We start from the raw sequence: 15,792 nt of genomic DNA, 5'->3' as shown, positions 1-15,792 counted from the left end.
ATTTGAGTTCTCTCTTCCTTACAGTCAAATGACTTAGAATCGCTGAGTATTGTATTTAGTTTATGGAGCATTAAATTTGTATTTCTACCCTGCCTTTCCAATTTTAGCTGAAGGTGGTTTACAGCCTTTTTTTCCAGGTATAAGTAGTCCTTGCCTCAAAGTCGTACAATCTAAGAGCCTAACTTTCAAGTCTATCCACGGTACAGCGTTTGCTCGGGTGAGTGGGCACACAGAGATTAATGCTAGCATTTTATAAACGTGCGGCAAGAGCAGAACAGTTATAATATCGTACATTTCTGCTACAAAAATACCTGTGCGTATGCACAAATATCTCCAGCGCAAGAAACCGCATATTTTACACATTTTATAAAGATGCGCGCGTATATTTTAGATGCGTAAAAATATAACATGCAGGTGTAATAACCCTGATTTACACGCAGAAGCAGGTACCTGTATTTTATAAAGTATGCTCCTATACTGTTCTGAAAATATTTAGTTCTGCACATACTTGGGATCATCAGTTTGCCGAAGCCTCTACTCGTTCATCCAGTCCTTCTCCAGTACACCCACAGAAGGCCCTCTACCATTTCACCCAGTCAAAAACTGCAGCCAAAAGACAAGTCTGATACACACTTATGTGTCTTCTAAAGGAGCAAGCACCATGTGTGTTTCTAAATCCTGCCCTGCAGCGACCCCCTGGTAAAACGTATGTATGAAACCAAAAATACGTGTGTATTTTTGACATTCATGAAATAACATATACACAGGTATGTGCTGGTTATGCGCATATATACTATTCCCCTTTAAGTGAGTTCCTGAGCCAGCGGAACATAGAGCAACTTGCCCAGGTCACAAGGACTGAAAGTGTGAGTTTAATCCTGGTTTGCAGCCTATTGGAATTCCTCCAGTGCTGTAATTATATAGTGATGCAGCTGTTGTGATAGTATAGATAACTTTATGTATTTATTTGGATTACAGATTAAAAAGATATTGATTCTGTGTTTTAAACTGCCTAGTAAACGTCTATAACGAAGCAAACACATCACAAGACTTCTTTACCAAGCTCCAAACCCATAGAGTGATTACCGAGTTCAGGCTTTACTGGGTCTGTTAGTCGTATCTTAGACAGAACAGGGTCAGATTCCAGTACCGGGTGCCCAAAGGTAATGCAGGTGGGGGAGGGAAAGGAAACAATCTTTCCCCTTCTCGGGTTGTCTTCCCCACCTCTCCTACCCTTCTAAGTTGTGGTGCTGACACCACGGCCTCAGCAGCAACTGGAAATTTAAAAAATTCAACACAGGGCCTCCTGCAGCCCTCAGGACACCCTGACCCTTGCATGGATTTCCCAGGTAACAGGAATCCTATGCAGGAGGAGGAGGAGGAGGGGGCGGAGCAGCACAGGGTGTGGAAGTGTGCAAGGTGCGGCAGGAATCCACACGCTCAATTTTTTAAAATTTGCAGTTTCTGTTGCTGTTAAGCCAGGGCCACTAGAGACACATGGCATCATGTGGCAGGCTGAGAGGAAGGCACAGGGCTGCTGCTCCAGCACCTATACACATTTGGTACCGGACTCAGTTGCCTACATTGTTTATACCTAAATCCGAACTTGAGAGGGAACTCAAGAGTACGCTCAGGGGACTAGTGTAAGTGACAGGAAAAGGCATAAAGTGAAACAAGGACACTATACCCTATTCACATGCTATTTATAACAACATAAGAAGTTGCCATGCTGGTTTAGACCAAGCGTCCATCAAGCCCAGCATCCTGTCTCCAGTCCAGGCCATAAGAACCTGGCCTATGATTTTCACTGTAATGGGAGTCAGTGCCAAATATTAGAGATGTGCAGCGGTAAAACCGTTCGGTTCAGGCTTCATTTTCAGCCCGCCGCAGGAAATTTCATTTTTCCCACGGTTAAGGCTTTTTTTTTTTTTTCAAGGACTCGATTTTCGGGTTAGTGCGCGCTAACATTTTAAAGTTAGCGCGCACTAACCCGGAAAAATTGCATTTGTTTTTTGGGTCCTTCGAACCAGGACGAATTAGACAATTTTGTTGAAATTGTCTAATTCAGACAAAACGAATGCACATCCCTACCAAATATACAGCAAGATGCTTGCAATGTGGGATACATAGAAATAATGGCAGAAGAAGACCAAAAGGTCCATCCAATCTGCCCAGTAAGATACAGCACTTAATGTACAGTAGAATGTCAAATCCTTCTTGGAGGAGCTGAACAGCAAATAGGTAATTTGTCTGGCTTTAATTCAATTGCTGAGACCTTATTTTGAAGGGGGATATTTTTTTCTTAATTGCGGTTTTTTTTTTTTTTTTTAATTTGCATTGTTTTTTTGTTTGTTGGATATTGTTATTGTTTAGATTTAGAAAGGGATCCACCCCATCCCTACCTTCCATTCTAACTTTATAGACTAACCCACTAATTAAGGGGTTGAAGTACACAGAATAATTTGTCATTGGTTGCCTAAGAAACACAAGGAAATAATTTAGATAAGTTCAGTCATTTCTGAAGTCAGAACACTTAAACTTCCCCTGAAATTTACTTCATTAGTAATACCATAGTAAATAATTCAGGAAATATATGTTTAGTTAATCTGATCTTTAGTAACTAAGGCAAGAGGATTCTTTATAGAATACACACTTAATAGATACAAATCTACATTTTATAAACTAAAAAGGAGTTTTGGAAATTGTGTATAACTGAACCTATTAGTGACCTTAGGAGAAATAAGTGCAAAATTAACCCTAACCAAAATCATAAGAAATAGTATGTCTGTTAGAGATCCTAGGTAAACGGATTAAGATCATAGATTAGGGTAAATTATTCATCATCAGTTGGAGAAAGGTACTGCTTTGTACCAGGAAGGAAAGGGATAGCAAGTCATTTAAGTCATTTTTGTCTTCTGCAAATAGAAAAATTAAGCAACATTTTTTTAGCTTCAATGGTAGCATCTTATTTGATCTTGGTGGTAGTTTCTAGTTGCTCTGATTTACTTTTATATCCATAACAAGAGTCTACAAAGGGAGCAACACAAAACTACATACTTCATATATTTATAAATATATTTTGTAATGTGAAAGAATAAGATAAATTCCAGGTAAACTCTGGAGCGTGGGTGCACTCTACACTGTAGACTGTAAACACCAAAAGTGCACATAAACTTCACTTGGTCAAGAATTTTCATATAAGAGTATACTTTTATATATATAGTATACTATACAGAATACTATGTGACACAGATTGTTGTTTAAAAAATCCCCCCGAAGCAGCCGGACTGGCGAAACATGGGTCTGTGTCGGGGACTGTTGTCAAACATTACATTTAACTGTCAGGAGTCACCGCGTTGAAATAAAAAAAACTCTTATATGAAAATTCTTGACCAAGTGAAGTTTATGTGCACTTTTGGTGTTTACAAAGAATAAAATAAGACACTTTATACTTGCAACAATCAAGTAAGCAAATAAGCAAGAAAACAGGACCACAAGCAGGGATTCTGAGTGAAGTTTGAAGCTAGATTACACGGGCTAACTAATTTTACTTGCAGAAAAGTTGAGAAAAAGACAGGGAGTTTGGTAGGTCTTTCTCATTGCTTTCAACAGGTACCAGAAACTTCCAACAACTGAAGAAGGGCCAGAAAACATCTAATCGCTAAAGCTGTCACCACTGTTAACCCTTCTAATGCTGGCCAGACAGAAGACCTGATCCACAACGAGGAACCATTCAGTTTGAAAGATATCAGCAGATTGAATTGTACCACCTGTTTCGTGAGAGAGTCAGAGAGAGGAGATGGTAGGATTGTGAAGCATCCTGCAGAATGAGGACATCATCAATGAAATGCTTATTGAGGCATCAAAGATGGGAGAACTCAAGCAGAAGAGAAGGTTAAACTGGATCACAAGATGACAGCTGGACCCAGATTACTACAGTTACTAAACTTTATACCACAACTCCAATTTTCCCTCAAGATGAAGAACTGGTATGCAGCCCTGGAAGCAGAGGAGAAGAAACTATCCCAAGATAAGGAGGAACTGAAACATGCAAACCCCAAAGCTGCAGGCTCAACAACTAATGCACCTAGATGGCAGAGGATAGGGGTGTTTGGTGACTTGTTTCTGGGGGCATGGCGGTATCTCTCTACTGACTAGACATGTTGTCCTGGAAGGTGTGTTGTCTGCTGCAAGCCAAAATCCAAGACATTATGGATACCTTGCTGAAAATCCTCAAGCTCACTGACTACTATCCAGTGCCATTCATCCAAGTTGGCACAAAAGATAACGTTAGGTACCACACAGATTGTGTCAAATGTGATTTCATGGCTTTAGGAGAGAGGGTAAAGTTGATAGGTGCACAACTGCTATTCTCCTTCATCCTCCCAGTCCAGGATAATGGCCCAGGCAGGGAAGCTTACAGTCTGTAGATGAATGAATGGCTTTGTAGATGGTGTCAATGAGTGTTTTGGCTTCCTGGTCTATGGGATGATATTTCAGGGATTGCTGAGCAGAAATGGATTTGCAGAAGGGGTGCACTGTATTCCAACACAGACTGATAAACCTATTGCAGAGGGCTTTAAACTATCCAGTCTAATCTATTTAAATTTCCATTTTGGAGATCCCAATCAGTCAACCCTGTCAGCCAACTAGTAATGGGTGTACCATACCACCTGCAAATTGCCATGCTCTCTATCCTGAGGAATAGCAATCTCCTTGGAGGTTGATCTTCCAAGCCAGATCTTTCATCCCCCTTCCCCTCTCCACTATGTACTACTAAATAATTCCCAAATACTGTCTAATGGCTCAGGTACCCTGATAGCATGATGCAGTAGGTATCTATACCCTAGTACCTTTCCTTCCCTCAGTCTATACTTTAAATTACAAAGATGAGAGGGTGGAAGAACAGGGCATAAAGGAGGCGGGACAATCCCGCCAACACCGCCTCAACTTCCCATCCTCTCCACTGGGCCTGCAATGCATTTCTTATGCATTACCAATATTTAAGATGGGAGTCCAAACCCTCATCCAGCCTCACCCGGAAAACCTCACAGAAAGGGGGCACATAGCACCAACTTATAATCACCACTAGAACAGAGGTGGGGGAGCTCAGAAACATGATGGTGGAAAATAATCATCATATGGCCTCTCTCTACAATCTCTACCTCTACATATAAACACAAATGCTTTTTATTTATTATATAATAGTATTTATAAAATATGGGATTGCCAAAGAATTCAGTATTGACAGAGAGGGAAACAGTAATGATGGATGGCACTTTACAATACCTAAAGCAGAAAACAGACAATTTTAATTTCATGAATGTATATGATAAGATGACCCTATGCAAAGTTGTTTTGAAATTAGGTTATCTACTGCATATTAAGGTGAAGTTTAATATTGCTGGAAGCAGAAGTTCACGAAAGTAACATCGCAATAATAGATCATTACAGCGAGCACGATGTGTGTGTTCATTAACTAAAAAGGCACAATAGGGCAATACAATAGGTATTAAATCCTGATGTGCAATGAAGCATGAGACATCAGAAACATAGAAATGTGATGGCTCAAAAAGACCATATGGCCTATCCAGTCTGCCCATCCACACCCAACCATTTCAGCTTTGCAATACTTACCATTCCCTCAGAGATCCCCTGTTTTTCTCCTATGCTTTCTTGAACTAAGGTACTGTTGTTGTCCCCACCACATGCAAGAGACATTACCTAGTGCCTTTGATCTTCCATCACTGTGATTAGATCCTGTTTCCTTGTTTTGTCCATATTACGGGGGCACGGCAGAAGGGCAGATGTAGGTAAGATGCTTATGCTAAGGAAGCCATGTTTACCATGAGGTTTATCTCCATCATGTCACTGACTTGTCATAGAGCAGATGTCGTGTTCTTCCGGAAGAAAATATCTCTGCTCGTCTCCACTGGTTAATCAGTCTCTTGTCTTGCTTAGTTTTGCTGCTGGAGCATCCGCCTATCATCTCCATTGCAAACATGAAGCAGCCCAAGAAACCTGTTCAGTTTGACCTCTTCCATGACATTTTAGATTGATTTTCTCTATCTTTCTGACGCCTGGGCTCTAGTCAATTGCAGATCACCAGATGCGTGAAACTCAATTGAAACAGTTCATGAGTGGGGAAGTAGCTTTGACGTCTGAGGATGGATTCTCAGGGGATAGAGGAAGAGCATCTTTAATAAATTCCCTGCTTAATCTGCATATATCCATACATCCAATTTCCGCTTCTTATCCCAGCTCTTGAGCCTTGCTGGGTGTTATTAGGTGGTGATGTGCATTACTAATAAGCTTCCGGCTCCCTTTATTTGACATTTTTACTTTTTGCCCCATCTCTGTCATTATGCTGGAAGATTTTTGCAGAATTACGGGTTTATTTGCACTATTGCCTTTGAAACTTCCTCTCAGATACTCTTCTTTAGGCCTTTTTTTTACTTACCAGAAAATCAATGCTAGTAGTACTGCAAAATATTCCTCCCACGATCTCTGTGCTCATTCTGCCTCTCCCCCAGCTGTGTTTAACTCCGTGCCACCAGACACAGTGCACCACTCTTTACACTGTGGAAAAGTTGATTTTTTTTTTTTTGCAGGCTCAGTGGTGGACAGCAATAGATGTGCGCTGGGGTCAGCTAACAAAGGCTTTTGAACAATCTGCAGCTAGAACTTTTAAGCTTAGCAACTGAAGGGCAGTTTACAAAGAGCGTTCATGCAGGCTGAAAAGTAGGCAGCTGTTGGTGTTCTTAAAGTGACTGCTTTAAGACTACAGTGTTCAAGAGCTCCTCAGCCCCATCCCTGGCATTTACAGGCCGGAAGAAGTGCTGTTGAGCAGCGAGGCTGAGCATGAGGAATGGAAGAGGGAGTAATGATTGCAAATCATTTACAGTTTTGATAAATCTAGCTCAGTTGTTTTTTTTTCTCCTATTAGTCTTCCATGATAATCACAGCAAAGGGGCTGCATGAGGACCATGAGGCCAGTTGATGAGGAAGAGCTCTGGGGCCCAGGAGAAGCTGTCATGTCTCAGCAGTTAACATTTTGACAGCATAAACTGTACTCCTGTTACACTTCAGTTCCCACCTATATACATTACCACCTTGCTTCATAAATATGAACTGAAAGCAGTTTATACAAAAATGCAATAAGTGAAACACATATGAGAGAGAGAATCTGCCTCTCACCTCTATAATGCAGCTGGGCATTGCATAACTGCTAACTTTTTCCTTCACTTGCTCAGACTTTGCAGAGAGCGTCCTTGGCTAGGACCTACAGACCTGGATTCCCTGCAAACCCCAATAAAGCACGTACCCTGCTTCTAGGTAGTTACAATGCCTGGGAACTGTGGCGCCAGGCTGGGGAGCAAAACCGCAGACCCAGGTTCCACACGGCAGTGAACAGTCCATGATGCCGAGCAACTGGGCCGGGCCAGTGGCAGAGGTTTCACTTGCCTCGCTGGTCAGAGCCTTGGATCAGAACATTTTCGCCTTCGAGGTTTACCATCTGGGCAGCTCCATTTTACAATCCTTGAGCACTTTCGCACAGAACTCCCAAGTTCACTTATTGCTAAGCCACAAGCCAACCCTTTTAACCTGGGCTAAAATGTTATTGTGCAGTGATGCATTCACACTTATGTATCCCCTGCATCAGGTACTGTTACCCTCTCTGCAGCTTCCAGACGCTTCCCAGCTGAACAGCAGCTGAAAATGAATAATTCTCTCTTCAAAGTCTAATCATGTATTTCTGTGTAAATATTGATTGCTTTGCCATCTAGAATAATGAAACTGACAAAGTTGAGTGTATTAGCATTCACCCTACCTACCCCCACCAAAAGAGGAAGGACCTCACAGGTAATTTCATAGTGGGGAAATATTTTCTGCTTATCAAGTTTGCCCTTCTCTCCCCCCCCCCCCCCCCTCCCCAATAATCAAACCTTTTTTTACCTGAATAGAAATAATTTCTTCCCAGTGGAGACTCCGGCTTACAACTGCTTGGAGGGGGGGTGACCTTTACTCAACGTGCTCCTCCCTGTCAGAGGCAACTGAGCGATTGCCCATTATTAGGTGATGATGGAGCCGGTTGCCATGGAGCCCTGGGAGGCAGGAACTGTAAGGATGCGTCAAATGGAGGGCCCCATGTACCATGTAATTTACAGCTCTCTCCCAGCATCCCCCCAAGAAAAAAAACCTCTCCCCATTCATTCATTGACCAGGAAAGCTTAATGTGACGGTGGCATTACAGCTGTACCAAGAACAGCATTCTCCTCCTGCCATGGTTCCTGGGCAGTGCCCACACGTTCACATTTGTTAACCTTAGCGACTGGTTATATTATCAAGGGAGCAATGCAGACTTTAGGGTGTCGGAAAAATAACCCAAAACGGTTGCGGACGGCATCCAGGCCATTGCCCACCCTCCCCCTCTTTAAAGTACATTTTGCATCCCTTGGAAGTCCTGGATCTTTATGTGCGCATCCTGGCTGCTCTTTCTTGACACAGTAATAGTCAACTTCACAGGGGAGAGGTGGCCCTAAAGCAAAGCACTGCATTCTGGATAATTTATATTTTGTATTCAGCTTAAAAGGAACAGAGAGAGAGAGCACATCGGCCACTCAGCTACTTAGGCAGAGGCAGTTCGCCTAAGATAATTACTCTGCCGTTCAACAAAGCAAATTCTCACCCTCTCATCACACACACTCTCTTTCATTCAGAGAGGAAATGTGTGAGGGTTTTTTTTTTTTGGAATTTCAGGAAAGGACTAACTATAAAGCCAGCTGCTGCTTTCCCGATTTTACTCATCTCTCAGCTAAATTAAAAAGGTAAAGCTATTGCAAATAAAAACAGATCTTCTCCCTAAGACGGGCAGAAGCATCCCCGAATCCTAACGTCTTGGAATCTTTTTTTGTTCTTTTTTTTCCACCCAAATTACGTTTGTGTTCTCCATTTATTCCACAAACTCATGGGAAGGTGAAGGCTCACCCTCCCCTCATAAGCGGGAAGGGAATTCTGCTTAGGAAAACTGAGCAAAAGCGCCCACTCATCTTATCGTTGAAAAGGCTCGGATTCGGTGACTCAAAAAGGCTCACCAAAGTTCTCCCCATCCATCTGGCTGCGGCTCTGAAATTCAAGAGCATTCATGGACACTTTGTGATGTGAATCATCCCCAGTTAGACAGCTTTTTAACTCTTCCACAGAATGGGCCTGTGGCCGCACTCCTGTGTCCATTTTCGAGAAGCAACAAGGCGCAACACGTAACGTTTGTTGCAGTCACATCAGATTATTTGTCTAGCAACCTAGCTTGCTTAACCCAGAATCTGACCGTGGATAAGGTCCACCTCATCTGCCGCTTCATTCCTGGTGCTTTTATAAACTCTTCAGATTTCAGTAATTTGAAGAGTTTGAAGTCAGTGCATCGAATTCTTTCTTAGTCCTTTAATTTAAAACAGCAATTCAGGGAGATATCTGACTCAATGGCAGTCCACAATGTGTTCCTTACAGAGCCCTCTTATACTATAGAATGGTTTCTTCTACCCTATAGATGCTGGTTTAGGGTCTGGTTGGGATCTTTAGAGAATTCTGATATGTGTACTTACCTTTAAAAAGAAGAGTTAACAGAACAAAGCACTGGGTAAACCATGAAGAAAGAGAGCCATGCCTATCAGCTCAGGACCTTTGCTCCTTAGAAGACCAGCATGAGGGCTACAGAGGTTTCCAGATGAGCTGGGAGCCAAGGTAGAAAGACAAATGCAATCCTCTCCCCCTTCTTCCCCCAGTCTCAAATTACCATTGATAATTAATTCTGCACTTTCATGGTCTGACATCATGACAAATGCTATCCAAATGATGCAACCATTAACGAGCATCATGAGGCAGTCCTGCCAGTGTGTGAGAAAGCCGGTGGCTGTCACAGGCTATGACAAGTCTTTGAATTCAGAGAGAGAGAGAGAGAGAGTCTCGGGGACATCATCTGTTTTCTCTTCCTTTTGTAACCTGCAGGCCGGCAGCCTTCCTGCTGGCTACAGAGGAAGTCCACCCCTGCTCATGCTGCAGATAATACCGTATCGGATTTGTAGAGATGTCACTCTTAGCCGGCAACTTCAGGCATTTTCACTCTCCTCCAGAACGCTGCCTGGCATTCCATGGCACTGTGACAAGTCAGTAGATAATAAAAACACGACAGCTGTTTGCCCGCAACATGACAATCTGCAAACCAAGCTCACCATCCCCATTTTGTTTTATTTTTCACTTCACTATAGGGGGTAAAACAGCTGGCTGCCGGAATCCAGCTCTTGTGCTGTAGGCTTGAATCTTGTGAGGCACTGGCGTGAGCATCAAGCAGTCCAGAAAACGTAATAGGCACATCCAGAAGTCTTTGAGAAAGAGAGATCCCATGGCCTAATTGGATTTACTATACAATTTTACAAATGACCTTGCAGTTTTGTTGCAGAGTACGCATTAAAGGTATTTTGGTAACTCGTCCAAGCTTCTACTGTTCATTACATAGATTCCAGGAGCGCTATCAAGCAGCCTGCGTGGTCTCCTGGCACATGAATTACTGGCATCACATAAGGATATATAGCAAATAAAAGCTATTCTCTCCATTGTTCTGATGGTTTTACCAACGCTCTTTATTATTTTTTTAACCAGTGCTTCTACCAATCTGCATTTTCTTTACTTTGCTTTCTGCAGTTTTCGAAGAGCCTGAAGATGCAAGTAATAGATCCTTTTTTTCTGAGATCATTTCCTCGATTTCGGATGTGAAATTCAGTCACAGTGGAAAGTACGTCATGACCAGGGATTACCTCACCGTTAAAGTATGGGACCTGAACATGGAGAACAGGCCAATTGAGACCTATCAGGTACATGGAACATCATTTCAACATGGTTATTAGAACACTTATTAGAAATAATTGTAATTATTGCTGGTGATTGTTTTTCCCCTGTGGCAGTCTAGCCAGGCTGGATTTCAGGATATCCACAATGAATATACAGAAGATAGATTTGCATGTGCTGCCTCCTGAAAACCAGACTGGTTAAGGGATACTCTGGGACAAACTTGAGAGAGACTTCCCTAGATAACAAATAAAACAATCAACATTAGACATACGCTGATCACACCATAATGCCAAGAGGTCAGTTCTGCTCCCACCACCGGATGGGTTCAAGGTACATCCCTGCTAACTTTCTTTGAAAATTAAGAGTAGATCGGCTCAAGTCCTTATTAAAACTTCAGTATCTCCATCTGGATGCCCATAATTCTGCTCTTTGCCCATAAAACAAGGAGCAGTCAGCAGAACTCAAGAAGATAGACTCAAACGATACCTGATGGTATAAGGGTTGTTCCTTATGCCAGAAAAACCCTCCTTTTTATTACATGCACACCCCTTATTTTCCTCCACACACACACCCCCTCCCCTCCCGATATTTATCATGATATGCACGTTACCAGAAGAGTAGAAATCACTACCAGTAGGAGCCATGGAATGAACGAATAAGACAAAAGTCAAGTTCTGTCCCTTTCCTGATCAAGTGGGTGATGGGCAGCTTGGAACATGAAGACCTGCCTGGGGCCAGCCACGGCTGCATAAAACAACACACACACTCTAAAAATCTGCACCGCTTCGCTGGGGGCCGTCCTACAGCTTCTCAGAGACACATTGGAGGGCAGGAGTTATCCTTCTAAAGCTTACCTAAATGGCCTCAAATCTGATTGCAGACTGCAAGAGTCATAAGGTGGGGAAGATATTGAAGGCTCTTTTTCTTTTTTTTGTAAACAAAGATAGTAGTCATGCAGTGTGTGGTGACGGATGCCAAACACAGAGGTCCTAATTCAGCGAGGCTTCATCCCATTCTTTCCATGTTGGAAAAAACTTTTGATAAATGAGCCTAGAGTGCTCTTGTTGCTTTTCTTTAAATCATTTTGGACAAAAGGTTCTGCAGGAAAACAGCGTCACTATTAATAACCATTAGAAACTGAAAATAAAGATGGCCAAACAAAATATGAGACAATACCTTTTTATTGAACTAAAAGAAGCTAACAAGAAATGAAAAAAATTAGGCCAATAAAAAGGTATCACCTTATATTTTTTTATGTGTTGACTGTTATTTCTGTCCACCCAAGAGGACTAACAACCACACTACACTAACTTTATTTAACATTGTTTAATGACTGTATCCGTGGTCCAAGAACCATTCATATTGGTGAACAATTCTACAACAGCAACGTAAGTTGAAAACACCTATTAGCATCCAGAAATAAGGGCTAGTAGGGTAGCTTCAGGTCATTAGACAGGTTCAGCTGGTCCTGGTTTGGACCCATTGTATTCATGGACATGTAGTAGTTCTATCTTCTCCTCAAGAAACAGGAACTACAGCGCCATAAGATGCAATAGGACAAAAGCCTGACTTTTCTGAACTTCACACCTGAGAACCTGACGTCACCACTGAAATGCATAAATTGAAACATGTTCCCCCATTCACTGTCTGCATCTTCCTCTGATATCAGGTTCATGATTATCTTCGAAGCAAGCTGTGTTCGCTGTACGAGAATGACTGCATATTTGATAAATTTGAATGTGTTTGGAACGGATCAGACAGGTAAGGAAGGTGGTTACTTATATTTTATTTAAAAGATGATTGACTGTACTGTTCCTTTGGTTTGCTTTGAGGGTATCTCTGTATTATTAAAAAAAAAAATTAGGCCCAGTTTAGTACTCTACTACTGTTAAATATTTATACACTGGTAGATGAGACACAGAAGAGACAGTCCCTGTTCTATGGAGCTTACAAGAGACACTGAGGACAGGCTATGTTAGCGAATCTGGGATCTTTGCATTTTAAGGAAGAAAATCAGAGGGGTGGGTGAAGGAATGTGAGAAGGAAGAACCATTGGCTTCTGCTAGTTGAGGTGAGTTGCTTGCATGGTTCCTGTAGCCAAGATGTTCTCTCGCTTTCTTCCTCCGCCACACAGGAATCTGTACTGGCAACTGGATAGAACTTTATTTAGAGGAAAGATAGGCTAGGAATGACTACAACCATTATGGCCATTTCTGTAAATGGGCTCAGTTTGAGGAGGACTCTTTTTTAACCTGTTCCTAACATTATCCTTGTAAAGGCAATCCAGATTGTCTTCTTTTCCACCATGGCAGTGGACCTGAAGGGTTCTGGTTGGTTCAAAGAAAAGCTCAGTCTAGGACTGATACATCGGTGATTACATTTCTTGCTTTTTTATCCTTAATCCAATTTGAGTATGGGTCTGATTTTTTTTTTTAAATTAATTAATGCTGCATTTTGTTTTTGTAAACAGAAAAAAAAACCCCCTTTTATCTTATGTCAGTTATTAAACATGATAAGGAACTTAAGTGTCATTTTTGTTATGTTTATATTAACACAAAATACCACTTTGGGCCCCAGCCATCCAGAAAATACTATGCACATCGATCAGAGCAGTGATGGTAGCCAAGCATCCAGACATTGCTTGCAGTTGAATCTGCTTCTCATGGCAAACGGCTGGGCAGCCCACATTGGTAGGATGGGAACAGGAGAACTTAAAACTAAGTTTCTCTCTTTTTTTTCCTTTGGTCCGCATGGACGCAGTTTCGATTCTCCCTTTTTTTTTTTTTTTCCATAATAAAGGGGGAGTTTTTTCCCAGGGAAGAAGTAAAACTTGAAGGGAGGAATTCCTAGTTAAAGGGTTATCGTCATCTTCACGTTCAGTGCAGGCCTCCAAAGTGTTTTAAACTCGCGGCAGTCAAAATTTCCCAGCAGATGAGAGAGAAAAATGAAAACTCTTAAGGTGTCCATTTTCAGATGGGTGTCGAGTGTCAGCCTTAGCCAGCTAAAGTAAGCTCCACCCACAGGAGATCTACCTTCCTAAACCCCTCCTCCATGTAGATCAGCCCCCTATGCAGGGGGCCAGTCCCCTCTCCTCATCCCCCTGGTAAGTTCAAAGCTCTGATCCCCTCCCCCCAGAGATAACCATGCCAGAAAGATAAGGCCAGTCTCAGATATAGCATTCAGCATCCATGCGAATCCATGACTGAGGTGGGGAGGCTAACCCTGTCTTGTTTTGCAGCGTCATAATGACAGGGTCCTACAACAACTTCTTCAGGATGTTTGACCGCAACACCAAGCGCGATGTCACGCTAGAAGCCTCCAGAGAGAACAGCAAGCCCAGGGCTGTGCTGAAGCCCCGGAAAGTGTGTATAGGCGGGAAGCGGAGGAAAGACGAAATCAGCGTGGACAGTCTGGACTTCAGTAAAAAGATCTTGCACACAGCTTGGCATCCTTCAGAAAACATAATCACCGTAGCTGCTACAAATAACCTGTATATATTTCAGGACAAGGTTAACTAAGAGGGCCCAGCTATTTTGTAATCTCTTGGACACTTGGAGACCCAGCGCTGAAGTGGCGTTATTTTTTCGTTGGTTTTTTTTTTTTTTTTTTTGGAACCTCCGCATGAATAACTGGGTGGAGGTGAGGAGCCGGTGGGGTTCCACCTCGGGAAGAGCATTAGGCACCGCAGAATTAAAAGGCTCGAAAGCCTATGGAGTTTGGCACAGCTCTACGGCAGCCGACATAGATTTCCAAAGTCCTCATCTACTGTTTTGAGGCTTATTTTGGGGAGAAGGGGATATTATACGCTTCCTGATTTTCAAGTGAGGAACAATGAACAAAAAAAAAAAAACAAACATGCAGAAGAATTTTTTTAAATAATGAATTAAACCAGTTTTGATTTTATTAAAAATAAAATACATTGCTCTTGCTGTCTTTTTTCCCAGAAATCACCTTTTTTAAAGTTAATTTTGTGACCACCTCAGAAATAATTTCCAAGTTTCTGGGTAAATAGGCTCTTTTTATTTTTCGGCATTTGAGTAACTTTTTTTTTTTTACTTTTTTTTTTTCGTGGAACTGTACAAGTAAGCCTACAAATAAAAGAAGTTGCATTGGATGAATTCAGAAGCAGCCCCACGGAATAAAATATTCCAGTCCATGGGCGTTCACACAAAATGCCCTGCAGAGAATCAACTGGGTTCCTACTCTATAAAACTGTGGTGCCTTTCGGGTGTGTCTAGAAATACCTGCCCAATACTTCCAGAAAAAAAACTTTTTCAAACCAAAATTACGTTGGGCTGTAATTGATCCTCGTTGCTTACTACTGAAATTAATTCCTCGATATTTTATTTTAATTTCCCAGACATTCTCTTATTTTATTTATTTTTGGAAGGGAAGATCAAAGAAAAAAAAAACCAGAAACATTGCTAATTTACTCTACAGTATGTCCTAAAGGCATAGATTGCTTGATTGCTTTCAGCGCACGCGGCTGCGTTGAGGAGGTCATTCATGGACTTCAGCAGACTTTCCATGACAACTTCCCGGTTTGCATGTTCAGAACTCTACTTTTCTATTGTAACCTGGAGAACGGTTATATGGCCTCTCTCCCCCACCCCCTTCCACTCCCTTCTCCCTCAACCCTCTTCTCCATCCCTTAATGGAAGAAGAAAATTAAGTCATTAAAAAAAATTTTAAAGTTGTTGAATTTGGTGAACAGTGTGTTTGACAAAAAAAAAATATATATATAATTTAAATTAGCTGAACAGTAGAAAGGCAAGTTGGAATATAGCGCCACAGTGGCCCATTCTGTCTGGAGACTGCGTGGCATAGTCGAGTCCTAAAATGCCATCGTAAACCTTGCGACCCTTGTTAAAAAGGGCAAGTACATGCCCAGAGGTGGTCCTGGTGCAAGGTTTCAAGATTTGCAGCATTTTGTGCTGTCTTTAGATG

At 41.9% G+C, this 15,792-nt stretch overlaps 1 protein-coding gene across 1 annotated transcript in view; it reads left to right on the top strand.

The window, feature by feature from the left end:
• The window catches only part of PPP2R2B (protein phosphatase 2 regulatory subunit Bbeta), a 143,729-nt gene extending 128,193 nt beyond the window's left edge, over positions 1 to 15,536 (top strand). Inside the window, exons 7-9 of the mRNA XM_029583902.1 lie at positions 10,699 to 10,868; positions 12,515 to 12,606; positions 14,084 to 15,536. Coding sequence (XP_029439762.1) covers positions 10,699 to 10,868; positions 12,515 to 12,606; positions 14,084 to 14,363 — 542 coding nt within the window. The 3' untranslated portion in view covers positions 14,364 to 15,536. The remainder of the gene's footprint in view (positions 1 to 10,698; positions 10,869 to 12,514; positions 12,607 to 14,083) is intronic.
• Positions 15,537 to 15,792: the final 256 nt, after the last annotated feature.

This window comes from Rhinatrema bivittatum, chromosome 18 (assembly GCF_901001135.1).
Source record: "Rhinatrema bivittatum chromosome 18, aRhiBiv1.1, whole genome shotgun sequence".
Taxonomy (NCBI): domain Eukaryota; kingdom Metazoa; phylum Chordata; class Amphibia; order Gymnophiona; family Rhinatrematidae; genus Rhinatrema; species Rhinatrema bivittatum.
The sequence above is the reverse complement of the archived record's forward strand: the minus strand, read 5'-3'. Positions and strand labels throughout refer to the sequence as shown.